General features: G+C 43.6%; 1 protein-coding gene across 3 annotated transcripts in view; it reads right to left on the bottom strand.

Annotated features, from left to right (window-relative positions):
* Window positions 1-1,223: 1,223 nt before the first annotated feature.
* The window catches only part of LOC144688531 (DEP domain-containing mTOR-interacting protein-like), a 75,424-nt gene continuing 55,089 nt past the window's right edge, over window positions 1,224-21,558 (bottom strand). Inside the window, exon 9 of one of the 3 annotated variants that reach the window (XM_078555226.1) lies at window positions 1,224-2,732. In XM_078555226.1, the coding sequence (XP_078411352.1) occupies window positions 2,607-2,732 (126 nt within the window). In that variant the 3' untranslated portion in view covers window positions 1,224-2,606. Of the gene's footprint in view, window positions 2,733-7,052; window positions 7,628-17,595; window positions 19,173-21,558 lie in introns of those variants that run through there. The other 2 variants (XM_078555225.1, XM_078555228.1) reach the window with 2 other exon arrangements.

Genomic DNA, 21,558 nt, shown 5'->3' with positions numbered 1-21,558 from the left:
ATATTTAATTGGAGGAAATCTTTGCTCATCCAGTACTGGGTGTCAGATAAGCAGCCTGATAATTTAGCAATAGTGGAGGAGTTGAGAGAGACGATGGTGAGGTAGAGCTGGGTGTCTTCAGTGCAAATGTGAGAACTGTGACAATGTCTATGAGGGGGCAGCACATGGATGAGAAATAAGAGGGGCCAAGGATAGATCCTCAGGGGATACCAGAGGTAATGGTGCAGGAGCAGGAAGAGAAGCTATTGCAAGTGATACTCTGGCCATGATTAAATAGATAAGAATGGAACCAGGTAAAAGCATTCAACCCAGCTGGATAATAGTGTAGAGATATTGGAGGAAGATGGTGTGGTCAAATGTGTCAAAGGCTGCAGACAGGTAGAGAAGGATGAGGAGGAATAGTTCACCTTTATCACAGTCACACAGGGAGCCATGAGACTTTGATTAGAACTGTGGCATGGGCAGAAACTTGACTGAAGGGATGCATACTCTAGGGATTCAAACATAAAGTTCCAGGAAAGATGGGCACAGATCTGGGAGGTTCAAAGACATGTTCAACACATGTTCAAAGATTTTGGAGAAAAGGGAGGTTGGAGATGGGGCAGTAATTTGCAAGCACGTAAAGGTCATGGGTTGATTTTTTTGAGAAGGCCAACGATGGCAGATTTAAAGGAGTGAGGGACAACACTTGAAGAAAGAGAACCATTAATCATATCAGTGAACATGGGACCAGGAAGGGAAGTTGGGCGGTCAGCAGTTTAGTGGGAATGAGGTCAAGGGAGAAGGAGGTGGATCTAATGGACAGGATGAGCTTGGAGAGGACATGAGGGGAGATAGGAGAGGAACTAGAAAAAGATGCAATTTCAGGGCTTGGTCAGTGGTGAACTTTAGAGGATGTTCTGGCCCAGTTGAAGGAAAAGAGGCAACTGATTGGATGGTTTTGATCTTAGTGACAATGAAGTTCATGAACTTCTCACACTTGTTGTTGGAGGCAAGAGTGGAAGAGACTGAGGAGACAGGAAGCATTTGCCCAGATCTTCTGCCGGAGGGTTACACCCCTGGAAGATGTGCTGGGGGACCTCCCGGAATCCCCATGCAAGGACTGCCTGGGAATTGCCCGGGAAGTTTCAACTTCCGTTGGTACAAACCCCGCCCCACCCCAATACCCCACTGGATCACAACCCCCCCTCCCCCCCCACCCCCACCCCGCCACCTCTCCACAACCGACTACTCTCCTGGCCTCCTCTACAACCCACCTCGACCACCCAACCACCCCCGATTCATAGTCATAGATGCTGCCTGACCTGCTGTGTGTTTCCAATATTTCCTGCCTTTATAATTGGCTTGGACCAGATTGAAATATTTCCCTTTACATTTCCCCCATGATAATCTAGCTTGAATGCAGTTTAGATTAATGGGTTGAAATTCTCCCTTTTCTAACCTCTGTTAAAGGTCATAAGCGTTTGGGCAGTTTCATGTAGCACACAGCACAAAATCTGCCATAATTTGGCACTTATCCCACTCATTAAAGACGAAATGATTCATTATAACATTGCCTAATCCTAAAATATTCTAAATGATGATACCTTACCACCAGTCAGTCAGTCTTCCTTTACAACTGCACTTCAAATTACTGAATAAATGTAGCCTGAGAGCACTTGTACCGCGTGAAATGTCTTTGGTGACAGCATGAATTTCCTTCTAATGAATGAATTGGGATGAGACTCAGGGCCTTGGAGCAGAATTTTATGTCAGTGAAGAGAACTTTTAATAAAAACGTATAAGCTGCCTCTGACCAGTTGTTTTATATCATTAAACAGGGAAACAGAGTGGCACCCATAACATCATGCCTTTATTACTATTTTTTAGGATAGTTGAGATGGGCAATGGAAACACTGATGTAGTACAGAGTGAGCGCTCTGTGAAGAGACGAGAAAGGACTGCTAGTTATGGAAGAAACTAGTTAAAACCAAATTCTGCTAATTCTATGTTCAGATAAGCATGGATTGTTTTCAATGGTAACATGGAAACTTGGACTAGAGCCAGCTTTTCATTTTACTAGGAAAGAGTGACCTTGGTGTTTCCGATCTGGCCTGGCTCCAGCCTTCTTTCAGTGGGAGGTTATTTTATTTTTAAAGTGTCACATTCCAACAAAGATTACATGATGGGCTATTAAAGTAGCATAAAATTATACGAAGAGGTTTAATTGGATCTGTAAGAGTTGCAAATCTAGTTCCTCACCATGTGAAAGAAGTTGGTAAGCCCTAGGAACAAAATATGTCAGTATATCCTGCACTTGTCTGGGGCAAGAAGAGGTAAGCAAAGAAAAAAAATCATAAATATACAATAAAAACAGATAAAATGGGTGTGAACACTTTTCCAGCAGGTGAATATTGGCTTAGAAATTGCTGTTGGTGTTGTTAGTCAACAAATATTTCACACATTTGCATGACATTTAATATCATTGAGAAATATCATGCAAATGCTTAAGCCTTTGTCTACTATATTCATCAATAATGATTTCTAGGCCATAGTATTTGAAACCATTTTGCTTTCTGAGAATAGATGTGAAAATCAACCAGCTTTTTGATCAAACATCATCTTCATCATTCAATTGCTTCCATAACTTCCATCACTAGTGTGCGGGGTCCAGTCATGATAATGTTGCTAACTGCTTTGTAGTCCAAATGCATTACATGCCTGCTGTTCACAGAAACAACAAACTGTCTGACCTGATAGAAAACAGAAAATACATGTTAAAAATGTGCACATATAAATGTAAAATATACACTGCATGACAACTTTCACACTGCAGTACTGAGCTATTCCCAACCCCTCCCTTCACTCAACCTACTTGCAATTGAACCTACACATTGGCCCAACAATGGTTGTGGCATGCCAATGAATGGTGCCCACAAGTTGCTGGACATGCGAGATGGAAAAGCTGCAGTGTCGTCTACAAGGAATCTAGATCGGAGTAAGCAGGGTGAGTAATTGTGTATCTCCTTAAACAATCAGATTGAAGGATTGTGCAATTATCAGCGCAAGGGACCGTAAGTTAGAATGGTGAATTCAATGTCAAAGCAGATACAGAAAGAGAAATAAAAGCGCTGAGTTTTCCTGGCTCCACAGTGGTGGGCCTGGAGGTGGGGGAGCCCAGAAAATAGTGAAGCAGCAGGTCAGGAAGCTCCCCAATGCATTCCCATTGCCAAGGAACTTTCCCAGGGACAGGGAGGGATATCCACACCACAGAGGGGGGCAGCCAATTTAAATAATTAAGGCCCTAATTAAGGGTGACATAGATGGCCCACAGATAATTTGCCAGTGGAGGAGTGACCACACCACACCCCCACCCCCACATCGGGTGAGGTGACTGCCAGTTCCATGGATGTGGCCTCCCTGCCAGGTTGGGGCCAGCTGCATTGGACCAACAGCACTGGAAGTCCACCTGCCATTCTTAATAGGATGAACATGGAGGCGGCCGACTTGAAGCCCATCTCCAGGAAAATAGCTCTGCTGGTCTGGCTCCCAACAGATGCAGGCTCAGGACCCCCATTTGGTCCAAACATTGCAACCTCAAAGTCCACAGGAAAATCCTACCCAGAGAGAGGAAAAGAAAGACTTCTGTGTCAACCAGACAAAGCCATTCAAAGTGTCAATAACAGGAGTTTTGCCTCACTTCATAGCTCTTAATCTTGTTCGAATAAACATAGGTATTGAAAACATAGATCAAAGAAAGAATGTTATTATAAACCCATAAAGATGTCAATAAATCAAAGCAAACACTCCTTTCTACCTATGTACAAACCGCTGCTAAGCTAATCCATTAGTGAGTCTTGGAGTTCTGCTAAGCATTCATAATGAGACCATCTGAAGAAACAGATGTCTGGCAATCTTATCACCTGGCTCATTGGTTCTGTACATACTGGGTGAGTGAGCATGGAGGGGCATGTGTTCATGGGGGCATGGAGGGGGAATGGGGATATGAGAGGGCATGGGTTAGACCTTTTAAACTTACCTGTCAAAAGGTTCCCAAAATCAGACTCTGGTTCACGACTTCTCTGAGGTGCTGTGAACCATGCTTCCTTCCAAAATGACCCCCCAATCCTCAGAATACTGAAATAATCTTTAGATTAGTCCATTCCATGAACTTATCCTCTTACACTATTATTGAAAATTTGATTTTCCCAGCCAATATGAAGATTAAAGTGCCCTTGATTACTGCATTATCCTTATTTTGTGCACCTTTAACTTCCTGAATTATACTCTGTCCTCTACTACAATAATTGTTACGAGGATTATAAACTGATAGCTTTGATCTAATGATTCTTATTTGCTAAATTTGGGGAAGGAGTTCCAGGAGACATATGTCCAGCTGATTTTGATTTTATTTTATTCCTTCACAGGACATGGCACTGTTGTCTAGGCCAGCATTTTTATTGCCCATTGTCAAATACCCTTGTCACAGTGGTGGTGAGCTGCCTTCTGGAACCACTGCAGACCATGTGGCGTAGGTACACACACATGAGGTTATTAGAGAGTTCCAGGATTTTGACCCAGCAATAGTGAAGGAATGGCAATATAGTTCCAAATCAGGATGGTGTGTGGCTTGGAGGGGAACTTTCAGGTGGTGGTGTTCCCATGCATATGCTGTTCTTGTCCTTCTAGGCGGTAAAGGTCGCAAGTTTGGAAGGTACTGTTGAGGGAGTCTTGGTCAGTTGCTGCAGTGCATCTTGTAGATGGTACACACTGCTGCCACTGAGCATCAGTGGTGGAGGGAATGGATGTTGAAGGTGGTGGATGGAGTGCTAATTAAGCAGGCTACTTTGTCCTGGATGGTGCTGAGCTTCTTGAGTGTTAGAGTTGCCATAGAATTCCTAGCCTCTGACCTGCTCTTCTAGCCACAGTATTTATTTAGCTGATCTAGTTCAGTTTCTGGTCAATGCTAACCCCAGTGGGGGATTCAGCAATGGTAATGTAATTGAATGTCATGAGGAGATGATTGGATTCTCTCTTGCTGGAGATGGCACTTGTGAGGCACAAATGTTATTTGCCACTTATCAGCCCAAGCCTGAACGTTGTCCAGGTCTTGCTGCATATGGGCAAGGATTGGAACTTTGTTGTGCTTTGTTTTGGGATACACCTCTAACTTAATGTATTTTGTTTTGTCCTTACATTCCAACATAGTCGTACTTTAAAATACTATGTTTGAACTATACTTTTGAGTTAAATTGATTATTCATTAATGAAGAAGAACAAACACAAGCCTACATTTTAGAAATATATAAATTGGGACCCTTGTATATGGTTGTCTCCTCAGCTGTGTAATCCCTAGCCATATTTTATTGCTGGCTGCAATCCACACTTAGCGCACAAACTCAATAAATGTTAATGTAAAGATAATATCAGTTGGGGTAAAATGCCTGTTTGTCGAAACAGTTGCTTTTGTTTTTAACTGAGGTATAAGATTAAAATGAAGTTCCTAGAAGTGCTGTAAAAATTGTACCCTCAAGGGTTCCTTTAGAATTGAGACATTAGACTTTAAGTTTATTGCAAATGAGGCCATTCCTCAGTTTAATGATAAAACTGGTGTGCACCTGTGCCTGCTTTAGATTATGATAAAGATATCAATATGTTAAATAGTTATCTTTGGTATAGGTAGCCTGCTGAATGATTGAACATTATGCTAATCCCGAGCCCAGCAACGCCATTCTGTAACCCGCTAGCAGATTCCTGTAACCCAGCAGCACCAACCAGTTCTATGGCAGCGGCAATTAAAGTAGCCTTAATTCAGGGAATTTGAGATTGTCTTTGATTTTGATGGGAGGGTGGAGCAACCATAACCTCTTCGGCAAACAACTCCGTGAAGCAGCGCAGAAGTCCCAGGAAATTGTGGTGCAGAATAAATCGTGGTATAAGTCACTCATACTATTAATCCCGGAATCTCTGCACCATAACAACATCACCGTTTTCAGGAAATTCTGAGCTTATGTTAAAAAGTCCCAGCGTCACCCTGTTGGTCAGTAATGCAGGATCCATGGATCAATGCAGCTGTCCCAATAAAGGGGCCTCTTGCTGATGTCGCCTACCAGCCTGCTGTCCAGGAGGACATGTTATGTTAACGTCATACACAAGAACCTCGAAGTTGAAATTTGTAGGCATATGAAAATAATTGAATCCCGAATGCAAACTATTGTGTAAAGTAACTGAAACCCAGCAGTAATACACTCACACAGCAGGTGGAGCAACAGAGTCATGGATGCAAAATGTGCACTCAAGGTTTCTTTGGAAGTTAAGCGAAGATCACGGGTGGGTTCAATGGGTTGCAACAGAATATTACGATACTTTTTAAATAAAACACAATATTCTCAATATTACAGATATTACTGCGTGCTGCCCATGAATGGATTTCCACGACGTGGGTCATACAAACATGAAATGCATCATTATAAGTTATAACGGAAGCTGAGTCAAGCACAGCATTTAAGAGGGAATTAGATGGAAAGCTGAAGAACTGTATTAAAGGGCAGAGGGAAAGTCTTTAGATTGGACCAGATAGCTATGAGGGGCAGCTAGCAGTGGCGTGATGCCCAAATTGTCTCCTTTTGTGCTGACATTTCACAGTGTACAAAATGATAAAATGTGTTTCTCTTCGCTTACAGAAGTATAAATTTCTGTCATAATTTTACTATTGACTTTCTTAAGATCTTAAGAGCAAGAGTAGGCCATTCGGTCCATCAAGCCGGCTCTGCGATTCAATAAGATTATGGCTGATCTGATGTGGCCTTAACTCCACTTTCCTGCCTGTCCCCATCACCCTTGATTCCCTTGTCAATCAAAAATCTGTCTAGCTGAGTCTTGAATATATTCAATGATCTAGCCTCCAGTGCTTTTTGGGGAAGAGAATTCCAAAGGCTAATGACTCTCCAAGAGAAAAAATTTCTCCTCATCTCCATCTTAAATGGAAGGCCCCTTATTTTTAAACTGTGTACCCTAGTTCTGGACTCCCTGCTGAGAGGAAACATTTTCTCAGCATCTACCCTGCCAAGCCGTCTCAGAATCTTGTGTTTTAATAAGATCACCTCTCTTTCTTCTAAGCTCCAATGAGTATAGAGCCAACCTGTCCAATCTTTCCTCATAAGGCAACCCCTTCATCCAGGAATCAGCCTAGTGAACCTTCTCTGAACTGCTTCCAATGTAAGTATATCCTTCCTTAAGTAAGGAACAGTGCCCTAGTTGCGGTCTCACCAATGCCCTCCACAATTGCAGAAAGACTTCTCTACTTTTATCCTCTAACCCCTTGCAATGAAAATCAACATTCTATTTGCCTCCTAATTACTAGCTGTACCCACATGCTAATTTCTAGTGATTCATGTACAAGGACACCCAGATCCCTCTGTACCTCTGCATTCTGCAGTCTTCATCCATTTAAATAATATTCTGCTTTTCTATTCTTCCTGCCAAAGTGGACAAGCTCACATTTTCCCACATGATACTCCCATCTGCCAAGTTTTTTGCCCACATGCTTAACGTATCTGTATCCCTTTGCACTCTTTGCATACCACTCACAACTTTCATTCCTTTGTGTCATCAACAAATTTGGTTCTGTTATACTTTGTCCTCTGATCTGGCAAAAGGAGACAAGAGTTAACCTGATGAGGGTGAAAACAAAATCTGCTTCTCCATACAGTATTCAATTCAATATCAATGGTTCTACATAATTTGGTTACACAATGTGAACTGGCTGAAGTTGCAATTTATGGGCATATAGAGAGATTTGCAGTAATTGAAACATTGGACATTTTCATTATTATTTCATTTTGGGTGTTTTTAAATAAATACTTTAGTCTTTGAAAATTAAGTCCAGTCTTTGAATAGCTGATGGGGGCAAAGAAGAACACTACTTGTTCAATGACTAGAGAGAAGTAGATTTTATTCTAAAAATGTGATTAAACTGCAATACAATAAACGTATACGAGAATATCATTTCCTATTTGACTCATCGTAGATAAAGCCAGAGTACCTATCCCGTTTAAAGCTCAATGCCTGAAGCCTAGCAGTAAAATAATGGTTACATTTTATTTGTTATTGCTTGAGGTGTGAATCTAGCTTTCTCCAGTTAACACTAGACTGAATCAGGTTTGCCTCTGGCACTATTCTGAAAAGTGCAACAGTCAAAGCCCACTGAATAAAGCAGTAGCAAGCACTGCTTCCGAAATACTTCATGACTCCTAGAAATTGTATGCTTGTTTTCATTGTAGTACTTATCGTTTTATCTTCAATAAGAAATGCTGTCAGATTTTAGTCCTTTCAAATCCTGATTTAAATGTTATAGTTAAAAGTCTTAATTGCCCAGATTCTGCATTAAGAGTAACAGCCTCAACGTTACTATGGAGCAAATCAAAAAGCAACTTGAAGCATCCACACATGCACAGTTAAAAGTGGAACTCTGGAAGTTACTGCCCAGTTTGTACTGCTCCTCCACAAACTGCACCACTCTGATACCTCACTGATAGACTCAGCATTGAAGTCAATGTAAGGGTGCGAAGCTGCAGCACTTATTCACTAAACATGCCTGGAAAATTCAGGGCTCGTGCAGTAAAGAGGAGGTGAATTCTTCAATGTGCATTTATAAGTCTTGTATCACTGAAAAACAACAGGCAGAATTTAAAGGTCACGGTGGTGGGCCTGCGAACAGGCTGGAGAGCCAATGGCAACCCCGCCTCGGCCATTTCTGGGAGACCTGACAGGGTTAAATCACAATTAGGCAGTCCACTGGCTGCCATTAAAGTTCCCAGCTTCACCAGGGGAAAATTCCCCCATGGGGCGAATTCCTGCTCAGAAAGCCATTGGCCAGAGTCTGGCAGCTCGCCAGGACTGGCAGTGCCATCAGGAACAGTGGCCATTGCTAGAAGCCTGAGGATGAAAATTGTCCCTGGAAGCCCAGGATGAAGGTGAGTGGAGCAGGATTGCAGGGGCCAGTCAGGGATGTGGATTCCTGTTGGTCCCTCCCTTGCTGCTGGTGGCTGCAGGCTGCAGGCATATTTGTTATGATCGCCATAGAGATTGATTACTTTTAAGAAGATACTTGAATTTGTGGTGACCGACTTAAAGGAATTGCATGACAAGATTTCAAGTTTTAAGACTTTCACTGTAATAAATTAAAAGCAATAAACATTACTTAGTAGGCAACAAATACTCTGAGCTACTGAAAAGATAACCCTTATTACTGACTTAACACAATCGATAACACCATGTAGCATTCTGTATATTACAGTAGGCTTTCCTCAGGATTACAGTCTTTAAAGGACACAGTCCACAATCACTCCCAACTTCCAATAGGTCATGTCTCCCCACTTCACTGAGTCGTAAGGTCGAATGGCCACCGAAAGGCACTTCCCTCAGTTTTCGGGGAGCTTCCAAACCGATTACCAGCAGTAAGGTCCACTCCAGTGATTTGGAGCTGCTAATTGCTTCTACAAATTATCATTATTGAAGTGGGGCTTTCGAGCCGTACAGCAATTATGGGGTTAAAATGATTCTTGAACGCTAAGCTTATTAGTTGCAAAAGCAACTTTATTGCAGACGTGTGAGTCACACATTTTGTTTCAGTAAACAATATCGCAAGCACATCTCCTGAGAACAGCTTGCTGGGTGACTGGTGCTTAGCACCCACTTTGATCAAGCAAGTCTGTTCTGGACAGACCTACTCAGTGCTGATGTTATTTCCACAACTGAAAACAATGGATCCTACCATCTTGGATGGTAGAGCTGTCCCTGGCTCCAAAGTTGATCTTTTTGTAAAAGATTTCTCTCCTTCCGTGACAGGGGTGAATGGACATTTTCTGGGGCCATTTGGTTCTGACAATGGCCTCCTCCATTTCTTAATTAGATTACATGATGGTGGTTATCCTGTGTCATTGTTGTGATGTCCGAAATTCCAGTCTTTTTAATAGTATCAGTTCTGTTGTAGGCGGCACTGTGATTGTATCACAATTAGGATAGTATATAAGCTGCCTGAAACTCTATCGTTGGAGAAGTCTCCTGGTTTACCAGTAGAGATTCTCTTCCCACCGGTGTAATAAATAAAGGCTGCTTGATGTTTGAATGAAAGACCCCGTGTTAAGTGTTGGTTTAAAATACTCCACAACAAATTGGCGACGAGGGTGGGATCCCGCTAAGGACGAGGGAAATGGGTGAGTGACAGCCAAGCCACCACGTGAGTACCTTTTAAATTACCATGCATAGTTAGGGCAAAGCCAAAACCGCCCGCTATCCGCTGCCCTGCGTCCAAGAGAACTCAATGGTCTGAGTCAAACCTCAATCAGTGGGTAAGGGTTTGGGTGAAACGATACTCGGTAATGGTTGCAAGTATCGCGCTCACTTCCGGAGGAAGTGAAGACAAGGCGTACCACTGACAACAAATAACCCAAACCAACAATGGCCGCGGAAAAGAAGTTAGAACTCGAGTGGGGCCCGGAGGGATGGTTGACTACATATCTAGGAGAAAATAATCTAAAACTCATAGCAAAAATGAGAGAGGAGGGGTGGAATCCAGATGACCCGATTGGGAAACAGCGGGCATGGTGGAAAAAAGGAAAGAAACAAGGAAGAAAAGGCCGCTTTGTTAATAGCCAGGGCGTACTGGGATCTGAACAAAAGGTGCAGAAACACATCCACCGTAGCTAACATTTACCCAGTACCACCAACAGCCCCACAATATGGGACCAAAGGTCCAGATATAAACAGATAGGCGTATAATTATGAAAAAGACAAAGAAGGAAAATATCCACCTCCAACATATGACGGTTGCCGTTGGAGTGGCACCAATCAAAGTAGAAGTTGTGCCCGGACCCCGGGATGCCCAAGGCCAACCGGGACCGGTCAGATTAAGAACAACATATGTCCCGTTTTCCCCGAGTGACAAAATCAAGTTATTGGAAATGTTGCCAAAACTGACCCCCCCACCCCACCCCCACTCCGCCGCCCCCCCCCCCGCCAGAGCAATGAACTCTTTTGGGACAAATTGAGAGAATTGCGGATAACCCACCAATTACATAATCAGGGCATAGCCGGTCTAATACGAGCTAAAATGCCTGAGACAAAATGGCAGCAACTAGGCGATGACTTTAGAGACAGCACCTGGTGTGCGGCCGTCACCCAGACCGACCAAGAGTCTCAGATAGCGCTTGATCATTTTAAAACAGCAGTGACTACTGCACTGGGAGCTGTGCCAGTGAATTGGGGTATGATAATGGGAGTAACACAGAATAAAGGGGAATCAGCACACGTCAATGGGGAGATAAAGTGGACATCCTATATAGTACCCTCAGGCGTACGAGACCCAGCAAGGAACGATGCAGCATTCTTAAAAATGTTTAAAGACGGACTGAGCAAAACACATCAGGATGTAATATGGATGGGACTAGTCGCGATGCAGGGTTACAACTCCTTAGTTAGATGGGCCACGGGCATAGACAATTAACAGATGGCTAAACTAGCCGCAGCAGAGTCAGTGGCAGCCGTAGCAAAAACAGGAGGAAAAGGTGAGGTTTGCTATAATTGCAACCGTCCAGGACATAGGCGCAATGAGTGCCAAATGCCAAAAAAGGGCAATAGGAGAAAGTGTAGGAACTGTAACAAGCCCGGCCATGAGGCCAAGGGCTGTTGGTCAGCCGGTGGAGACAAAGCAGGACAGGACCCCAAACAACAATCGGTTCCTCCAACTGGACAAACATCCAGTACGGAGGACATGAACAAAAACCAACTGATCGAGAAAATCAAAACCCCGCGTCAGAAACAATAGGCAGCAATAGGACCATGACCTCCGAATATATTTAGCAGCGCTGTTAGGGGGCCGGCAGCGGGAGGTGCTAATAGATACAGGGGCCTCGGTGTCCATAACAAATTTGAAACTTCCTCTCACTAAACATTTGATGTTAATACAGGGAGTGGGGGGGGGAAAACAGGTTAGGGCTTATAAAAGTGAGACACAATTATTGGAGATAGGGGGTATAATACTCCCCGGTACAATTATGGGTATGTGAAAACCCTGAAGGGACAATCTTAGGAATAGATATACTGAGTGAACTAAACTTGTTAATAGATGTTAAAGACAAGAGAATAATACGGAGAGACCTAGGGGAAAGGACGCAAAGTCCAGGCGCCTAGTACATAGCACAAATATCCAGCACAAAGCCCCTAAGCCGGGACTGGAGCAAAGACAGCAAGTGGGGACCACTGTGTGAGGCGATAGAAGGGGTATGAGCAGAATCTAAACAAGGCTGCGGAATGGTAAGGACGGAGCCGATTAAGATAACGGGGCCGGAACACCAAGCCCATAGACAATGCCCAATAAAACCAGAGGCAAGGGAAGCCATGCAGAATATAATGGCAGATCTAGTAGAGCAAGGGATGTTGACAGAAACCACATTGACCACTAATTCCCTTATAGTGCCTGTAAAGAAACCGGATAGATCATATCAACTGACAGTCAACTATACTGCCCTTAGTAAAGTAACTCTGCAAAAACACTCCATAGTGGCAAGTCCCTCCACAATATTTAATGGATTAAAACCTGAACACAGAGTGTTCACAGTCTTGAACATTGCCAGTGGGTTCTGGTCCATACCATTGGATGGTGAGTCACAAGAAAAATTCACATTGACGGTAGAAGAGAAACAATGCACTTGGACCAGTGTCCCTCAGGGATTCCATAGCAGCCCTAATATGTTCCATGGTGCAATGAGACAAGCACTGGAAGGAGTGGATTTGGCAAAGTATCAAAGTGCACTTCTACAACATGTAGATGATATACTGAAAGCCTCAGAGGATGAAAAGGGACACATGGGTGCTCTAATATGCACTTTGCAGGCCCTAATGGAGGCAGGATTTAAAGTAAATCTGAAAAAGGCACAATTGGGACTACCACAGGTTAAATACCTGGGACATGAAATTAGTCAGGGTTGTAAGGTACTCCCCCAAGAAAGAAAAACCGCCATCAAAAACATGCCAAGACCGATGATCGTCAGAATAGTGAGGAAGGTGTTAGGGCTATTTAATTCCTACAGAAACTTTATACCAGACTCTGTGGCAACCACGGACCAATACAACGACTAATAAAGGGAGGAAGGCTGGCAACAGGAAAGGTAGAGTGGGGGCCAGGACAGGATAAGGCCTACAGAGAGTTGAAGGCTGCTCTGACATCAGCCCCTGCCCTTAGATTGCTCAATATGTCCCAGCCATTCCACATGCACGACAATGTGGATGGAAACTTCTACAATGCAGTAATGTGCAGGAGTATGGCGGGGACATAAGGTCAGTAGCTTATTATTCCACCCAGCAATCCCCAGTAGCCCAGGGTTTGGCAAGTAGCAGCATTACACTGTGCAGCATGGGCAGTGCAAGTCTGCGAGCCAATAACCATGTCAGGTCAGATAGTGTTGCATACGTGACATACACTGGTAGAGCTGCTGAACACAGGGAAATTGAAATTTGTCTCAGACTGTAGAAGAGCTGCCGTTGTCTGGGGCCATTTGGTTCTGACAATGGCCTTCTCCATTTCTTAATCAGATGACATGATGGTGGTTATCCTGTGTCATTGTTGTGATGTCTTAAATTCCAGTCTTTCTAATAGTATCGGTTCTGTTGTAGGCGGCACTGTGATTGTAACATAATTAGAATAGTATATAGACTGCTAGAAACTCTGCATCATTGGAGAAGTCTCTTGGTTTACCAGTAGAGATTGTCTCCCTATCGGTGTAAAAAAATAAAGGCTGCTTGACGTTTGAACAAAAGACCCTGTGTTGAATGTTGGTTTAAAATACTCCACAATAATTATCATAATGGGAGGCCTGTAAATTCACAGTTTGATTGACAGCTTCAAGTGCTTAAACAGGGATTAACCATCATTGATGCAGAGCTTTGAATACAAATGTTTGTTTTTTATAAGGGATAAAGTACTTGAAGTAATTTAAATGTATTGAGTGGGCTTTTATCAATGAAAGTTTTTTTTTTAATATTGTGCAGTCTGTAATAGATATTTAGAACTTAATTTTATTTAATCTCGCATGGGTCCTGAGTTCTGCCCATGGTGGATACTGGGTGAGTTGGCATGGAGGATGTAATGGCAAAGGGTGATGTGTGGGGGTGGATCGTGGGTTGGCATAAATTGGCATAGGGCTTATAAGGGACCATGGGGATGGGGGGATGAGTTGGCATGGAGGATATGAAGGGCCAAAGGGGGTGGGTAGGTTTGCATGGAGGGTATATGGGGCCATGAGGGCTGGGTGGGGCATGAGATGTCATGAGTGGGCATGGAGAAGGCATGGGGGGTGTGGGGGGGGTGAGGGCGTGTGAAGAGTGACAGCTAGAGGGCCTTACTGTTTTTATCATGACTGGGACAAAGCCCCAGAGGCACTGAGGCAGGCGTTTTAAACAGCTCGCCTCGGCACTCATCAGCCTCTGTAGCTGCCTCCTCAATGTTTCTGGGGGCTGGTCTCCAACTGCAGTTAGCACCTGCTGCCCTCGACAGCCACCCCAAAACAAAAATCCAGTGGTTTGGTGGAGTTTCTCCCGAGTTGGGTTTGGGGAGTTGGGAACTTTCCCGACTCTGCACGCCTGGCTCAGGAGCAAAAATTCGGGCCAGAAAGCCTGCCCACAGTTAAGCCAGCTGCTCTTGCCTTTGTTTTCAGGGGTGAACTACAGTATGCACATTTGAATAGCCTCTCCTGGGTCCCTCCTGTCCCCATGGTAACCAAGCCACACAGGCTTGATGTTGGGCAAAAAGCATATCAGATCACAGGATCCTCTTCATTCCTCCATTTCATTCTGAATTAAAGAGACAGTCCAAAACATAAGCACCTTATAATGCCTTGCATTCATGATACATCTGGCAGAATTCATATGGCGACTTGCCTACATGTCGTGACCCCTGTCCGCTGCTGATTGAATACCAGTGGTGACAGGATGAAGCCCTTAAGTGGCCGCCTTTGGGCAGGTAGTGTCGAGGACTTAACTGGGGAGAGTCGAGAAGGTGATGGGGTCTCTACCCTGTACCTTCTCGCTCCATTATACAGAGACACACCCCCTCACCTCCCAGCACCCCCCACCCCACCCCACCCTTGGGAGTTAAATTCTACCCAACTTCTCTGAGACTAAACATTTTACTTTATAAGTGTGCAATCTTATTCCTTGGGAATTTAATTATTGTTGGAGATTATTTTTAATTTTCTTTCTGTCTCTTATATCTCCTATATCTCTCTATTTTAATCCTGACTTTCTTTTCCTCACTTTATTTACCTTTCTATGCATGCTTTTACAGTAAATTAAATGTTCTAGTTTATAATTCCTGGTTTAGACTGCATGTCTCAGCGAGGATTCCTGAATCTGACTGATTTAAGAGTCCAGCTCATACATGCCACAGATTATCTGCAGAGGACACCAGGCTGGATCGGACAACCAGGGAAAGCAAGTTGCTGCTCAAAAGCTTGTGAAATGTGTGTAGGCAGCTGTTAGTGTAATGAACAGTGAGTACCTTCACCACTGACCTCAATATCGGGACCAATGTCCTTATAAATTGTACAGTATTAATCAGCACTTAGTGAGCCAAAGTTGTGTCAAATTATGGACTATTTAGCCATTAATTAAAATGCAATCTGGTCTGAGATAAACCCAACTTGTCTTCCAATGCTAGAATGTTACAGTATTGTTGTTCACTCACTTGTCTAATCAGTGGACAACAATAATTGCACAACAAGAAGAATTGGCATCTTCCCACGTTTTCTGATTTAAAAAAAATTTATTTGCTTGAATTTGTTCTTATTGACATAGTGCTTATCGTTTTTGCTAGTGTGGTTATGAGGGGAGTGCCCATAAGCATGTAGCTGGGAAAAGTGATTACCTGGTACCATAAGCCTACTTGTGGTTTGCATGGCTTACTCTTTGCTACAATTAAGTCAAATCAGATTTATCACTCCATGCACGAAGTGGATAGAAAACAGTTTCCTCTGTTGAGTGCTTTGGAAAATGGTGATGTTTTCTTTTCTCCTGCAGTTTTTTCTCTTACTAAAGGTTGTGACTCTTGCAGCTTTCTGATTCCTGACCAAGTAGTCAATATTTTTCCATGAACCTAAACTGTGAAATTTTTAGGCTGTTCAACCACAAGGAAGATCACAGACAAATCCAATTTTGTCCTTGAATGTGCACTCCTAGCAATGGTTATTTGGTAAAGATCTGGAATGGGCATATTTTGGCAATTTTTGACCATTTTTTAATACAGAATGTATTTGAAAATTCATTACATTGCATTTTAAATTGAAGATGTTTCACAGGTTTTGAAGTCTCCTTACAGTCAATGTTCTAGAAGCTGAGATAAGGAGGAGTTTGTGTTATTTTACTGCCCAATTTTTGGTGTTAAGGCATGGGGCCGGATTTTTGCGGAGTTGGGTGCACTCTGGAGGCCTTTAAAAATGGTGGGCAGGGCCCGATTCCAGGATTTCAACCCCCATTCCTGGTGCAGAATAAGGGTGTGGGTGGTGAGCCTGCACCCTGCACTCCCAACCTGACTGGTTCCAATGTGGGGATGGACATCTCAGGTCGGCCACAATTTTCGTGAAGTCAGGCTAGCTTCTCGCAGACTCGTGGTTCAGGACGCATCAGAGCAGTCATGAACCATAGTCCAGATTCGGGAACCTTCTGAAAGATATGCTTAAAAGGTCTTACCCATGACCCCTCCATGCACCCCATGCGGCCATCTGGAGAAACAGATGTCTGACTATTCCCAGATGGCCTCATTATGAATGCTTGGCTGAGCTCCAATTTTCACTAAAGGATGAGCTCATCAGGGGTCAATTTAGGCAGGTGGAAGGGGAGTGTTTACTTTGATTGATTGACACCGCTATGAGATTATAATAAGTTATTCTTTCTTTAATCTGCTTTTTCAATGTAAATTTATTTGGACACAATTAAGAGGTGTGAAGTGAGGTAAAGCTTCTGTTATTGATACCATAATGGCTCTTTCTGATTGACATTTTTATAGGGTTGTGAGAGCAGTAGTTTTTGCAAAGCAGATTTCTGAATGGGTGTTTTTCTCATGATCATTTCAAAAATTGCCACTGTTATTATATTGGTCATTGCTTCTGTACATAGTGTATACTGGGTGAATGGGCATGGAGAGGGCAAGGGGAGCATAGAGATGGTATGGGGAGTGGGTGGGGAGGATGAGGGAGTGTGAGGGCTGAGGGCCAGGGGGCCTAACAGTCTTTAATACAACTGGGCTGAAGCCCCAGAGAACCAAGGCAGACCTTCTAACCAGCCCTCATCAGCACTTGCCCACCTCCACGGCCACATTTGACCTGCTTCTGGGGTTGGCAGGCCTGACTTGATGCCGCCTCCGCTTCCTTGGAGGGAAAATAGTGCAGGTGGTGGACATTTCTATGGAGACAGGTCTGCCAAGTTAGGAAATTTCCTGACTTTAGTTTCCTGCCTCATTAGTGGTGATATGATTCCCGCCATATTTGTGCTGAATCAGAATTACACCAGTATTAAATGGATTTTCTAAGTTCTACCTTTACTGAATGGCAAGTTTCCCAAAAGGCCAAGGAGCCACAATGTCATGTTAGTTCACTTTATGTATTCCCTTGGTTAATACCAGCACATAAATCAGCATTCTTTCAATGTGCAGCTATATTGCAATGACACCAGCATACAATTGAATGCTTGTTTCTCTGGCAATTGTCAAATGATATATTAACCATTGAACCAAATCTGTTTTTTCTCCTAAGTGCTTTCTGAATGGTAATATTACATCAGCTCACTATTATCTTGCTACAGGTGTCTCTTCGGGCTAAGATGATATGAACAGGCTGTATTTCTTGTGCAGCTGCATATGCCCTGCTTGCTTTCAGTCACGTGTAGGCAGTAGGCAGTGGAAGGGAGAGTACATGCCCCACATGTGCTGCTATTTTGAGAGAGAGCAGTATCCATTCCCATTCCTGGCATGCCACTACTTTTGGGTATTGCCTCTTCATGGAAAGCAGATACCAATGATACTTCTTTTGGCTTCTTCTTTCATTTTACTTGGAGTCATCACAATGCTGGTTGATCATCCTTCTTCGGACGGGATTTTCCATACCTGCCCGCCACCGCGATCTTCCGGTCCCGCTGCAAGTCAATGGACTTCTGGTTGGGGCGCCGCCTCGCCCGCGGCGGGTCCCACCCGCAACATTCCACCCGGAAAATCCCGGCCTTCATCTCCTCCTGTCAGTCCATTCATCTTCCAATCCCACTGTGTTTAAGTTTCTCACCACCGCATCTTTCCATCTGGTCTTAGGCCTTCCTCTTCTCCTTCTTCCTGGCAGTCCCATTTCCATGACTCGCTTCATCACATTTCCTCTCTCTCTTCACAACACATGACCATATCAGTTTGATCTCTTCCTGGCTACTTTCTTCAATGCTTCAATAATTTTCACTGACCCTCCTGATGTACTTGTTCCTGATGTTCTCCTTTTTCATTAGCCCACACATCCATCTCAGTATCTATCTCTCATTAGTATCCAATCATTGTTCCTCTCTTCTTGATGTTGCCCAAGTTTCTTCACTATTTAGCAAGGTTGGTCTTATAGATTCTTCCTTTCAGTTTCAGCGATACTCTTCTGTCATACAACACTCCACTGCACTTCTTCCAATTACTCCAACCAGAGTTAAACCGTTGCTTAATTTCCATTTCCATCACACAGCCACTGGTGCAAGCAAGACAGCCTGTGTCAGTGCCGGTCCCAAGGCCAGATAAAAAGGAAAAAGTTAGCGACAAGAGGAGCAGCCGGCTGTAAAACTACCTGCCAAATCCAAGCGCTGGTTGAAATGATGGCTGATATGAATTATACTACTGAGATGAATGCAACTGTGTGAGGTACTTAACTGCAAGCCAACTCCACTTGTTTAGAGATTGGATGAATAGGTTCTTCAACTCTGGAATCTCAGGCCTCTATTGGAGTAGTGTGATACATGGAGGACGAGCAAATAGGTCCTTATCTTTGTAATGGAAGCTTCCACTGCAGATGTCTCTGGAGCTGCCACATATTCCAGACGGACAGAGTGAGTGATGGTTTGTGCTATGAAATGCTGGTCAAACCCGACACAGCGGGAAGGTGGTAGTTTTTGACTGGGGTCATCTAGAGTAAGAGAAGAAATTAGATACCATTTTGAGAAGAAAGGATTCACATAACTCAGTAGAAGGCATGAATATTTCATGAATAGTTTCTGCCTGTTAAAGTGGAATATAGTAGAATTGGACAAGCAGAATGTCATCACAAACATACCATTAGCATTTACCCCCCTACTTTGCCGTGTTCACCTTCTACGGCTTCCATTCACAGGATCTACAATGTTTCCTCCTCATTGCAGGTGAACATCATAGCTGGAGATCCATACACTTGTCGCCAATCTTTCCAGGCTGTTATATTCATTCAAAATGCTGAAAGTAATAACTATATCAATTGCCGTTGGATGCAATGAAACTCAGATTAAATGAAAACCCATGGGAACACCACCTACAAATTCCCCTCCAAGTCACACACCACCCTGACTTGGAACTACATAGCCATTCCTTCACAGTCACTGGGTCAAAATCCTGGAACTACCTTCCTAACAGCCCACTGGGTGTTCTACAACACATGGACTGCAGCAGTTCAAGAAGGCAGCTCACCATCACCTTCTCAAGGGCAATTAAGAATGGGCAATAAATACTAGCTTAGCTAGAGATGCCTACATCCCATGAATGAATATATAAAAAAAATATCCTGCAACCCACAATGGGGAAGTTTAGTGGTACATGACCAAACCATTAGTTCTATGTAAGGCTTTTAGAAGCATGTTTCCATGAGGTTGTGAATGAAAGAACACTTCCAGGGGATGTAAAAAGCATCTACTTTTTCCTTGGCATTTATCATGATTAATTCAAACACATTAACAGAGACTGGGACAGCAAGAAATGCTTAGTTCAGGTCATTCTTAGAAGATGTGGAGGATTTCAATTGAATTGCCTACACTAGCAAGGTCATTAAAACATTTTGTGGTAAGGAATTACCATGCATGAGTGATCCTAGTGGTCACCTCCTGCTATCACTGCTGTTTGGCATTCCTTGGCAGCTTACATAATTCCTGACTTTATGTAGAAGCACTTCCACAGATTATCTGGAAAATCTTTAGGTTTTCTGCACTCCTGCAGCACTGACAGAAATTCCCTTATTTGAAAAATATTTTGCCCATTGTATAAAATAAATTGAAGTCTGGTGACCCCAGTAACCTTTTAAATTATACAGCAGCACTCTAGCTTCCCACCCCAAGTGCTGAAGTCCCAATGAGTCACACTCATAGCATGGGGAGCTCAGCAATAGGATTAAAATTAGGTGAACTCAAGGGAATGCACCAGGATAAGCACAATTCTTGCCTGCAGGGCATGAATCACACTCTGTCATGCTTAGGTTTGCAATTTGGCAGGGAGAAAATTTCAACCTGGCTAAGAATAGCTAACAGTACAGGCTTGAGAGTTGAGAGTGTCATAGTTTGTATATATCGCTGGTCACTATCCTGTGACTCCCTGCTGGGAGTGCATGTGCCTGGATGTAAACTCTGCTACCTTGGAGCTCAAAAGTTTGAAGATAATTACTCTTGAGGCCCATGCATGAAGAACGGCTGCTTGGCTGAATTGTAGGAGGATGACTGGTGTCCACAGAACCACAGCCCGGGTAACGTGACATCTTCAGGTGGAGACAATAAGATACAAAACTTAAGAAATCAAAGACGAAAATATGTTAACCGATGTTACCAGCTTCACTGAAATAAATAACCATGGCAAAATAACAAACAGAAAATAAATTTAGTACAGGAGCATGAGTTACCTGAAACCATGGGTGGAATCGTCCACTCCAGTTTACAGCGGGCGTCGTAGCGGGCATGAGCGGAAAATATCAGGAGATCACAAAAATCGGTTTCACGTCATCGTAGCACCAGTTTGAGATCATCTGCTCCACTGGTCAATGGCGGGCTGTGTTTCCTACCACCGCATGTCAGGAGCCTAATTCCAATAGTTTAGCATCTCATTATAAGCCAGAATCATCCCCCCACGCTGGATCATCCAGACATATGTTTTGCAACTATACATATGCGACATGCACCTGGCGAGCTGCACTTTGCTTGGGATTTTGAGGCTTGTTTGCCTACATTGCTTCAGGCAGCACTCACAGTCATCAGAATCAGGCTTAACAGGCAGCACCGCATCACTTTTAGGAGGGCTCACAAGCAGGTTTCTACATACCAGACCAGCTGTAAGGCATGTGTGGCTTTTCAATGGCTGCAGGGCTAGGGCTTTCTTGGGGAAGGGGGAGAAGTGGCCTCAGGCAAGGGAAGAGGCTGCAGGTCGAGAGCTGTACTGGGGAAGGAGGGTAACCCAAGGTGTGTGTAGGGGCACATGTTGATCTGTGCAAGTGACCTCAAGATGGTGAGCGCTAAGGAGGCAGTCTCCAGAGGAGATGAGGCCAGATGGAGATGTGAGGGTGT

Source organism: Cetorhinus maximus, chromosome 13 (genome assembly GCF_964194155.1).
Source record: "Cetorhinus maximus chromosome 13, sCetMax3.hap1.1, whole genome shotgun sequence".
NCBI lineage: Eukaryota > Metazoa > Chordata > Chondrichthyes > Lamniformes > Cetorhinidae > Cetorhinus > Cetorhinus maximus.
The sequence above is the reverse complement of the archived record's forward strand: the minus strand, read 5'-3'. Positions and strand labels throughout refer to the sequence as shown.